The sequence below is a fragment of the Podarcis erhardii genome (assembly GCF_964252035.2).
Source record: "Podarcis erhardii genome assembly, chromosome: 2".
Classification (NCBI taxonomy): Eukaryota; Metazoa; Chordata; class Lepidosauria; order Squamata; family Lacertidae; genus Podarcis; species Podarcis erhardii.
This window is the reverse complement of record NC_138498.1, coordinates 21,096,716-21,108,298: the sequence shown is the minus strand read 5'-3', so window position 1 is coordinate 21,108,298 and position 11,583 is coordinate 21,096,716. Positions and strand designations below refer to the sequence as shown.

The following is an 11,583-nucleotide window of genomic DNA, read 5'->3' as shown; positions in this document are numbered from 1 at the left end:
TTTCTTAGAGCCGCGGGAGGGAGCCGGAACGATGCGCACTGGCTTCGGTTGCCGTGTGGGGACGGACGGACTCCTTTTGAGGGCGTGCCAATGGAACGGAGGCGGAGAAGGGGGAAGGAGAAGCGTGTTGCACCGAGCCGAAGTGGGCGAAGATGGGCTGGAGAGGGTTTCCCGACCTCCTCCGGGCAGGTAGACTCGGCACTGGTGCTTTCGAGGGAAGGTTTCCTAACGGGGTGGAAATTGGAAGGGAAGCGGGTGGCCTCTCTGAGGCCTTCTTGCATCTCTGCCTCCCAAAGGCCTGCAGAGCTGTTTGTTGCAGCAGCAGCCCTGGCTCCCAGCTCCCTGGGTGAATGGTGCCTCTGGGGCTGGCAGTGTGAGGGGGCACCTCTCTTTGGGGCAGCTCAGAGACCAGGGGCAGCAGCTGCCCCAAGGAGAGGGGAGAAGAGAGGAGGCTGAGGGAACTTCCCACAAGGGAAGGCGTTTGAAAAGGGTGAGGAGCTGCCAGCTCTGCAGGCAAGGGGTGATGTTACTGGGCTCCTGAGCCCCACAGGGGTGCTGCAGAAAGAAGGTAGTTGCGTCAAGGGAGCCATGGACTCAAAAAGGTTGAAAAGCTCTGCCTTAAATCAAAACGCTGGGTTCTCTTGGGCGCCCCCCCAAAAAATAAAGGGAAAAAAGAAACTGGATGTACATTTCCAAAATATAATAATAATAATAATAATAATAATAATAATAATAATTTGTTATTTATACCCCGGCAAGATAAGTTCAACAATTACTTTGATAAAATACATACAGTAGTAGCTCGGGTTAAGTATTTAATTCGTTCCGGAGGTCGGTTCTTAACCTGAAACTGTTCTTAACCTGAAGCACCACTTTAGCTAATGGGGCCTTCCGCTGCTGCCGCGTCGCCGGAGCACGATTTCTGTTCTCATCCTGAAGCAAAGTTCTTAACCCGAGGTACTATTTCTGGGTTAGCGGAGTCTGTAACCTGAAGCGTATGTAACCTGAAGCATATGTAAGCCGAGGTACCACTGTATTTTGTTATGTGCAAATGGCTTTAGATACCTATTAGTTCCATAAATTACCATGCAGCATATATTCAACACAAAAAACAGCGACAATTTGTTGTTGACAAAGGACAGCTGGGCAGATAAAGGGCCCCATTACCTTCAGTAGCTTAGGGCTGCATCAAACCTAAATCTGGCCCTGCCTAAGGGTCATCTAGTCCAACTGCCTGCAATGCAGGAATCTCAGCTAGATCACCCATGACAGATGGCCATCCAGCTTGCTTAAAAAGCTCCATTAAAAGGGAGTTCTCCAACTCCCAAGGGAGTCTGTTCCACTATCAATCAGCTCTTACTGTCAGAAAGCTCTTCCTCATGTTTAGTCAAAATCTCCTTTCTTGTAACTTGAATCCATTGGTTCAGGTCTCTGGAGCAGGAGAAAACAAGCTTGCTCCATGTGACAGCCCTTTAAATATTTGAAGATGGCTATCATATCTCCTGTCAGTCTCCTCTTATCCAGATTAAACATACCCAACTAACTAACCTTGGATTCTTGAGAAAGAATACATAAGATATTAATTTTTTGCCCATCATACAGATTCTTCTTCCAAGGATTAAGGGCAGGATATTTTAAAAATAAAATAAATGTGTATTCAGAAGTCCTGTTCAATACACCTTCTTCTGTCTTTTATTGCTGACTGGCACAGAAAAGTTTGGCTAAACTATTCCCTATTATTTGGCATAACAATTACAGGACATTGAGAATCTATTTACAAGTTTTGGAGAGGAATGTAGAGAAGATACTGACACTGAGGCCTTTTTGGTAGAACTGTGATGAGAATTGGTGTGTACGATCCACTGAATTTTTCAACATATTACTCATGCTGGTGAAATGACTCAAACATGACAGGCACTTTATTTTCAGGTAGAAGATGCTTTCTGAAGGTTCCATTTGGTTCATCTTCACTTCAACCTTTATATCTTCTACTGTGTCACAAGAAGTCAACATATGTCACACACCTGAATTCTGCATCAGCAGCTGAGAATTTTAAGGAGGCAAAACGTTCAATAGATGACTTGTATTCTACCGAGCAGAAATCTACTGTTTTGCAGCTACTAAATTCAGCATCCGAGAAAGAACTTAGTGCTGTGAAACTAATGCGAGGAAGGAAGTCCATGAACATAATAGAGTACAGGAACAAGCACGGGCCATTTCGGAATTTACAGTGCTTACTAGAAGTGCCTCTTTTTCAGTATAAAACAGCTGTTAAAGTCTGCAACTTTATTCTCAATCCCAATGCAAAAGAAGAAAGAAAAGAGAAAAAAATACAGAGTGTCACGTCTGCAATGAAATATATCAAACCTGATATAGAAAGAGAGCGGCTAGAGGTATCGTTTTCATTGGGTCCTATGAATATTGCCATTTCCCACATAGTAACATTAAGTCTTCAGTCATGCAACTTGGGAACAAGTCATTGAATCCCATTAAATCAAGCAGGGCTTACTTCTGAGTAAATATCAATGAAATTCAGCTGTGTGGCTTTTTAATGTTTTAGATGGTTAGGCAGAATTATGTGTAATGGGGGATTCCAAAACTTCCTCTGAAGGTACCAAAGGGCTTGAATGTTCTCAGTGAGATTATTAAAAAAAAAAAACTTGTCCAGCAAACCCAGTGCATTTTAAAGCTTACTCAATAGCAATTGTCTTGTTATTTTGTAGGGAGGGGGGCACTGCTGTTCAAGAAACATGAGGCAGAAGTTCCCTCGGGTGGGCAGAACTTGGTGTACTGTTCTTTAGACAATGTACATTTTATAAGAAATGTCTTAAAACAAGCTCACCCACAGCCCAAGCATGTGGGTATCTGTGCGGCAAGGTGAAGGAACGTATCTGCACATACTGCCTATGAGAGTAGGTCATTAATGCAATTCAGCCATTTCTCATGGCAAGAAGATTGTGCAGTCGGGCACCGCTTGTGGTGGTGCTTAGGATTTATACAGTGCCTCATATTAGTAGCTATTTGTTCTGTGAATAAGGATGCATAAGCCAACTACTCACTTCTGTATTCTGCCACGTGTTTAACCTGCATGTGTGAAGAATTGCCCCTTAGCTTTTACAATAGGGGTCACCAACCTAAGACCCATGGGCCGGAAGCAGCCCACGGAGGTCATTTGACCGGCCCACGAGCCACCCCTGAAGTGAGCTGCCCGCTCATGCGCTGTGCTAAACCAGCATGTGACAGGGACTTGCTTCCACAGTGCTGGAAATCACATCTGCGCAGATGGCAAAAATCTCGGACACGCGATCCGGCCCCCAGAGGAATCTACGGGACCGATCCGGCCCAGGCAAGATAAACCTTGCCGACCCCTGGTTTACAACCATCTTAGCGAGACTAATTGCCATTCTTCTTTTGTAAAACTCAGAACTGCATTTACAGTGTTATACCCTTCATTCTGGCGAGATTTTACAACCTGTGGCAAACAGGAGATGGGGGAATTATGTATTAGAAAACATGATGTGGTTAATGCTGTAAGTACCAACAAATCTTTCCTGTGCTCCCTTTTAGACTGCCAATAGCATTGTATCCATTGTTTTTGGCACTCGCAAAATTGCATGGGCTCATGTTAATAGACGCTTGGCCGTTCAGGATTGGCAACAGCAGGAGTGCACTATGTTTATGAAAGGTGCTTATATGCCAGCCGTCTATCTTGAAGAGGTAAGCCAAGTTTTGATTGTATGCAATTTTTCTAACAGCATATTTCTTTTGGGAGCAGCATGGTTCTGTTAGCTACATATAGACCCAGTTTGCAGAAACCACAAAGCCAAATCATGGTTTGGGTACAAGTGTGTGAGAGCTCCACAGAAGAGATTGTGGCCACTTGCTCCTCCAGTCCTGCTGCTTTGAACTAAGCCATTGATTGGATTAGTGCAGAGGTCACTCATCTGGCAGCTGTGAAGGCTTCCAGTGGTACCCCAGACTCCTGAGCTTTTGATATTTTTTTGAAGTAGGTCTCTAAGCCCTCCTAGAAAGTAAGTTATGGAGCAAAAAGTGCAGGTACCTTTAAAGCCTGTGAACTGAGTGTAAGCTACCATGTATATTTTTCCTGGTATGATAAATGATCCCTGTTGCTATTCGGTAGCAACAACATCTGTGTGCATGTGTGATCTCCATAATCAGAATCAGCAGGACGGTAAAAATAAGGTGGTTGGGTGTGGTTGTCTAATTTTGTGTTATGCCGTAACCCCCTCCATGGTACCCATTTTGTGACTGGTGCCCCCAGCACACTCCTTGCTCAATTGGAAGTGCCTATTTACTCACAAAAGACATCTCTTCAGAAATAGACTGGAAAGAGAAGCTGCTGAATTACAACTTATCACCAAACTTAAAACCATGGAGAAACCTGGTCTGAACAAAGACCTTGGATTCTTATCTCATTATACATGACAAAGCCATTTTTCACTTTTTCACCCCTTGCTTTTTCCTGTAAGACCTATTGCAGTCGTTAAGAGTCGTCAACAGGCTCATCACAGCTATCTGCCAATCACCCATTCCCACCACCCTTCTGAGTAATACCCCTCCCCACCTTCTCACTATATAGAAGGGTCTGGAAACTTCTGTTTCAGTGTATCTGAAGAAGTGTGCATGCACACGAAAGCTCATACCAAGAACTGACTTAGTTGGTCTTTAAGGTGCTACTGGAAGGAATTTGTTTTGTTTTGACTATGGCAGACCAACACGGCTACCTATCTGTAACTCTTCATCTAAGTTAATGATTCTAGCTCCATTCATGTTGCATATATTTTTTTAAAAAATGTGTAAGATTCCCCTCATTCAAAAAAAAAAAAAAAAAAAGGATTTAAGAGAAATTCTTTCATATGTTGAACCAGCCTTACTTTGAAACCGTTCAGGGATCCAGTAGGTTAAATAGAAAAATGTTAACTTGTTCTGCATCCTTGTAGAAACAAGCTTTAGCCACATCTCAAATTTGTTTGTATTTCATACTGGCAGATGAATTTCTTAGAAGCCTTGACAGCTTAATCCTAAAACATGGTTTCACTTCCTGTTGAATCTATTCGTTTGAAAGAGAGTTAAGAGTCTCCTGTGGTACAAGGTTGTGCTACTAGTCTTAGTTTTTGGGCCAGTAGAGGAAAAGGCTGGTACAGTCATACCTCAGCTCCTGAACGCCTTGGGAGTCAAAAGTTCTGGCTCCCAAATGTCCAACAGCTTCCTGCAGCCAATCAGAAGCCGCGCTTTGTTTTCCAAACGTTTCGGAAGTCGAACAGACTTTCGGAACGGATTCCATTCGACTTCCGAGGTGCGACTGCACTTCCGTTGTAAAATGTTTTTTGCATGATGCTCTGTACAGGAAAGGGAGCCGCTTTTGAACACTAGGATTGATGCTACTGCAGTCCATGTGCTTGAGCTAGTGTCAGCTCCCAGGGGACAAGTTGTTCCTTGTTTTTAAATCCCATTGCTGGAACTACGGTGTCTGATCTTTTTGTTAATTATCAAAGTATAGGTGCTTATAGGAGTATGAACAAAAATAGCTCAATACATTTTGTGGGTTGAAGTCAAAAGGTCCAATTCCTCCCACTTCCTTAATGGTGATACAATTTGAGTTTGCTGCCCTTTAAGGGATCCCCATAATCTACTGCTTGAGACAAACCATCTCACCCTTCCTAATGATAATGTACAGAGCCAGCTAGCTGCAAGTCCCAAAACTTTCTAAAATGTACTTCATCCTACTGTATATAATTACTTGCTCTGGGTAACCAAAAAATAGTGTAAAACATATCTCATAGGACTGGAGATACTATGTTTATGGTGGATTGCTACTATTTATTCAGTGCTTGTTTATTTCAGATTTCTTCAGTAATATCCCAGCTTCCTGAAGCAGATTTTTATGTCTTGGAAAAAAGCGGACTTTCTGCTCTGAATGCAAATCTGTTTCCAGTAACATTACATCTTCGTACAGTGGAAGCCATGCTCTATGCGTTGTTACAAAAAACATTTTCGCAGGATGGCCAGTACAAAGTATTAAGTATGGCCCGAAGTGCTGTAGGAAAGCACTTTGAGTTGATGGTTGGGGACTCGCGAACTAGTGGAATAGACCTTGTGAAACAGTTTCTCTTAGAATCTGTTACGCATGCTGAGCCCCGTGTGAACTTTTCAAGAGAGCAGGTAGTAAATTATCGAAACGTCTTGTCATCAAACAAACAGTGGAGAGACGAAGAGCTGTGCGATTCCTTGCTGCAGGCAATAGCTTTTTATGAGCTACTGATACTGAACAATACGACTTAGTTCTTATCTTATTCAGTTTTGTTAATTGCTGTCATGGATGATCTGTACAATAAGTTCCAACTGATTCACTGTATAGGAGGTGCTGGACAGCACGTGGAAGACTGTGATAGGAAAACAGCATTTAATTCCTGCTGACATAACATTATATGTAGAATATAATTTTGTAGAATAAAATTATTAAATGTGTAGAAACACTTTGTGTCAGGATTGTTGATAGTAACACGAGGTGTTTTTTAGGTTAGGATTGACTGAAAAAAAGTGGAAGAACATAAAACAGGATCATTTTAACCATGGTTAGTAACAGCCTCACAGAATGAATTAAGTGACAGGTGCATAAACTTGTGGTGCAGTGTCTAAAACTAGACACGGGGAACCTCTAAGCCCTCCAGCTGTTCATCAGTCACAGCCAACACAGCTAATGATCAGGAATGATGGGAGTTGTCCTAAAACACATGCAGGGGAGCAGGCTCCCCATCTGTAACCTAAACCTAGTTCTTGTTATATTTACACGAGACTTGCATCAAAGCCAGGGTTACCTAATGTGGCATATTCTAGATATTGTTGGCCTCTCAACTCCCATCAGCCCTGGTGAGCATGGCCAATGGTCAGGCATGATGAGAGTTATCATTGAGCAATATCTAGAGGACACGCAATTAGCTAACCCCGCTTTAGATGCAGGTCTAATGTGAATGTAACAGGATCTACATTTAGATTACAGATGGGGTACCTGCTCCCCTTCCGACAATCATGGTATCATTAATTACATGTCTGTACGTAAACCAAATCAGATGTTTAGATTCATGCTATAGGCCCATTTCCTTTCAGAGCTGCTACTATCCTTATAGCTCCACATAGCAACTATGGAGGCTAAATCTAAATAAAAAGTTACCATCGCTAACAAGTCTTGGATCATCTACTGTTTGCCTCTGCTGTCCAAAGTAACAAAACAAAGATGCAGTATGCTAAATGCTTGGATTCTATGGAACGTTTTGGATTCTTGGTGGAAGGTCTTAAATGCTTGTCAGTTGATATGCTTATATGGTGGTGCAGTTTCCATAGACAACAGGGATGACCACTGTGAGAATGGAACAGTGGACTAGATGAACATTTGGTTTGAGCAGACAGACCTCTTCAAATGATTACATTTTGCTGCTACTTCAAAAAGCTTTCCACAGCTCTTGATACAAGATCTTATTGCTTCAAAGAGAACAGCACTAAGGATTTTAATGGTTTTGGGCTGCATTTTAGTACTGTATAAGCCATTCAGAGAACCTTAGTGATAGAGTGGCAAAGAGTTGTTATTAATAGATACATATAGGCTATTTTTCCAACCTATCGACATGTAGGCAGCAGTCTTCAGCAATTTTCAAATGCTTTCCTAGTTCGGAAGTATGATTAATGGTTACAACTGGAGTAAATGTCTACTCTTACATCTAAAAGTCACCCTGCAAGAAATAGGTTTCAAAGCCCATCCAGATATTTATTATTTCGCTGTAGGTAAAAAATTAAAAAATAACCCAGAAGAACTTCAAGTGTAGTGGTAGGAAAATATCAGATAGTATAAAAATAAAATGTACAGGGTTACAGATAAATACAGATAAATACGACTATACAACCCAGTAGAACTTTTAGTATAAATTTACAAAACACAGATTATTTCTCCCAAATGATTGAAGACCTTACTGTGTTGGTGAAGAAAACATTACTGGCTCATATGCACACACATAAAACCAAGCCCAAATACAGCCTTTGCAATGAAACAGCAAAAAAAGTTTACAGTTACCTCATTATCAGCTGGCTAATCTTTTCCCTAGTAGCACCATACTTATGTGGAAATTAGAATAGCACCTTATAAACACGGTATTATGCCTGAATATATGGGACAAAACCCACACCCTAAAAAGTCAACCAATCCAGTAGTTACAGCAATGGGCTTGATACGCTTTAGATTGTATTTGAATGCATCTGGTGTAGATTTCAACACATAGTCACTTCACATTTGGAATGTGGAAAGTACCTTGGGCGATAGATATATACAAAATACAGTTTGTATTTTTAAATACTTAAAAGATTCACAATATAAGCAACACTCTGTACATATAAAATCATTGATGTATATTCAAAGGTCCTACAGGTTTGTTTTATGGAAAGTCATTTGCCAGGCTGTTCAAAATTTCTCTTGGAAAATCAAAGTGAATTCCTTCAAGGTAGTGGAGAAATCTGTTGGAAAAGAAATGAAGAAAAATGGTCTGTCTTCTTGAAAGAAAGAAAAGGGAAAGAAAATGCAGCATGCTAAAAGTGACATGAAATTTACATGACTCTTCCCCAATTAAGATATTTAATACATTTTGTCTACATGAATATCAGTTTTGATGCACAGGTTCAGTGCAGTCCTACAAATGTCCTCTCAGAAGTCCCACTGAGTTTAATGTTAAGTGAGCATAGGATTGCAGTGTGTGTCTCCTGATAAGATATGAACATGATTGTGTTGCTAATAACATGAATGAAGATTACCTTCTTTTGGCTTTCCCCTGTTCTTTCTGTTTCTCCAACTTGCAGATGTTGCGGAGAATAGGCAGGTAATCCACTACACTTGCTTGTCTGTTACAAAGATTTAAAGAAGGTCTACTGGAAAATACAGTTTCGATTATTTCCAACCTCTTCTGTGCATTATGGTAAATGCTGCAAAAGAAAAGCACATAGGTTTTTCCTCTGTCCCAGCTATAGTTTAACAAGAAATAACAGACTAAATTTCAGCAAATGTGCCCAATGTACAATCGCTGTTACACTGTGCTGAACCAGCATCTATTTAATTCCTGAATTTTTATGATCCAGTTCTAGTATTTTTGCCCTTATAGAACCCAGGATTTAGCCTCAAGCAAGCATCCCATTAAAAGCAAACATTTTTCAAATATACTACAATAAGTAGTTCTGATGTAGATCTCAAAGCTTGTATCCTTCTTGGGAAGGGTAGATTGCAGCCCTTTTCAGTTTGAATCTGCTTGGGCATTTGATCAATATTGCCTCTGGCACGTCTGAACAGACAAAAGCTGTTGTAGATGGTGGAGCAATACCTACCTTTATTTCCTTGCTGGCTTCCCCTCATATGCACATCAGTGAGCAAGCTGTGGGGGTTTTAGGAAATACTGCAGGTGATGGTTCTCCCTACAGAGACTTGGTTATTAAATATGGTGCACTTGAACCGCTTTTGGCTCTGCTTGCTGTTCCTGATCTCTTCTATAGCTCTTGGCTACCTGCACAATGTAACCTGGACTCTGTCAAACCTCTGCTGTAACAAGAACCCTGCGTCATCCATAGAAGCTATTAAACAATTTGATTGACATCCTATGCCCTTTTAAAATGTGGGGGTTGGAGGGGAGGGTTATTGGGTTGTTGTTTTTATTTTGAGTATATATTTTGTGGTTTTATATTTTGATTTTGTTCTGAGAACAGCTCTGAGACCTCCAGGTATAGGGTGATATATAAATTCAATCAATCAATCAATAGCGTAAATTATTTTGTGAGATTTGCCTGAAAAATGGTATATGCATTACTTAAATAATAGGTTCAAAATTAGGTAGCATGTGTCCCAAATGGCAGGCTTAAAAGAAAGCCAGCCATAGAACTTATAAATGTTGGCCTAGGTGTGGGTGTGGTGTCATCTTTTTATGTACCTGTGTCAGGCCACAGTCAGACAGCTGACTCAGGATACTCAGCCAAAGCTTACTGACATCTGCAATCAATAATGTTGTTGCCGTTTCAATTCCAAACATTGTTTTAGCTGTTTATTTCTATGTTTTACCACCTCTTCCCAGTTCACAGGGGCTTGCTGCACATAGGCACGCAAAAGGCTCAAACTGTGGGGAGGTGTAACATGGCTGGCAGAGAAAATATTCCATGTATTTTACCTAAAAGGTCCTTTTGCTGTTAAAATCTCTTCCTTCTCTACATTTCACACATGACTGGGCAGCCCCGTATTTGAAAGATGGTTCTGCTACCATCTTTGTTATATCTAAACTGAGGCTAAAACGGGACCCAAAAAAACCCCCCAACCTAAAAACCAGGTATCCCTAAGACTCCAACTAATGTTAGAATATTAGTGAATATTTGTAATAATTAAACACTATAATTAGCCCACAACCAACATTCCATGGCTCTTCCAAAGCATACATGGAGTTGCTGTGCAAGGAGTCTCCCTTGACTGCTTCAACTGCTTAGATGTACCTCTGCAAATAAATATTCACAACATGAAAACAGAAGGGGGAAGCCCTTGCTCTCCCTGGAACTTTATATACTGAAAAAAACATCCTTTTTCCTGTTATTCAGCATACACCTGTGGTATTTTGACCTTACCTGGAATTAGCTGTAGACTGACCAAAGTATAAATTGGCTCTGTCTTTTGAAACATTGAGTGCAAGTTCTTCCAATTCATCCTTCCCAGGAGTCCTGCTAGAGTTACTTTCCATAATTTTTGAAATTGTCTTAATGCACTTGTGAAAACTGAGTGCCTCCGCAGTTGCTTTCAGCTCAGCAGAGCTTTTGAAGTTCCACCAGTCATTATGCTCCATGCTGAACTCATCCGATAGACCATTTTTTATCTTCCCTTTTGTCCAAATAAATTCCTCATAATTACATGATTGTTTTGATTCCTCACACCTCCTGTTGAAGCAATAATCTAAGAAAGACATGTTGTCCACAAATTCAGTTATTGAATTTAGGCACTGGTATGCTGGTGCAGAGCTCTTTGCTTTTGTTGGCGTTCCACTGTCCAGTGCTGCTGTGTTACCCATCGCAGGCTCCAGTCCACCCTTTTCTTCTTCCAAGCATGAACTAGGCATGTCAGATGGTAAAGTAATGAAACCAGAATAGTCTAAATCACTTTCAAATAAATCACTATCATCTAAGAAAGCCGTAATTCTTTGGCGCTTTGTCCGTTTAACCTTTTTCACAGGGCTTGTTTCCTCTAAGCAATCGCTGTCCAAAGACTTACTACTTGAATCGTTTTCTGTAACTGTGTTACATGAAGGATTAGCCATTACCGTTGGTTCTGGAAGTATATTGACTGGTAAAGGCAAAATGAATTCAAGATTGCTATAAATAAAGTCTATATTCTTCATCTGGAACTCTCTGAGCAGATCTGTCAGTCTACTCCAGTCTTCTTTTGTTGTGATTTCATGCTGTGAAAGATGGAATTAACAAATGAGTTTTAAAATTTTCTTTAACAGATTTGTAGCATATACAGTCACTCTAAAGCAGAGGTGTCCAACTCCAAAAGACTGC

General features: G+C 40.9%; 2 protein-coding genes and 2 long non-coding RNA genes across 5 annotated transcripts in view; 3 read left to right on the top strand and 1 right to left on the bottom strand.

Moving 5' to 3' along the window:
- Positions 1 to 11,583, top strand: part of LOC309335167 — a 157,470-nt gene that overhangs the window by 73,949 nt on the left and 71,938 nt on the right. The window lies entirely within an intron of this gene.
- Positions 74 to 6,497, top strand: TEFM (transcription elongation factor, mitochondrial). The gene is made up of 4 exons (XM_081849873.1): positions 74 to 189; positions 1,930 to 2,393; positions 3,568 to 3,717; positions 5,866 to 6,497. Exons 1-4 carry the CDS (start codon positions 153 to 155, stop codon positions 6,301 to 6,303), a joined length of 1,089 nt encoding a protein of 362 aa, XP_081705999.1. The 5' UTR covers positions 74 to 152; the 3' UTR covers positions 6,304 to 6,497.
- The window catches only part of ATAD5 (ATPase family AAA domain containing 5), a 29,053-nt gene continuing 25,228 nt past the window's right edge, over positions 7,759 to 11,583 (bottom strand). For both annotated transcript variants that reach the window (XM_081849499.1, XM_081849500.1), the window contains 3 exons: positions 10,657 to 11,480; positions 8,818 to 8,985; positions 7,759 to 8,523 (listed from right to left, as the gene is read on the bottom strand). In XM_081849499.1, coding sequence (XP_081705625.1) covers positions 8,445 to 8,523; positions 8,818 to 8,985; positions 10,657 to 11,480 — 1,071 coding nt within the window. In that variant the 3' untranslated portion in view covers positions 7,759 to 8,444. The remainder of the gene's footprint in view (positions 8,524 to 8,817; positions 8,986 to 10,656; positions 11,481 to 11,583) is intronic.
- LOC309335162 lies at positions 8,486 to 8,821 on the top strand. Its single transcript, XR_014153411.1, has 2 exons — positions 8,486 to 8,601; positions 8,728 to 8,821. It is a non-coding gene; the product is annotated as an uncharacterized lncRNA (long non-coding RNA).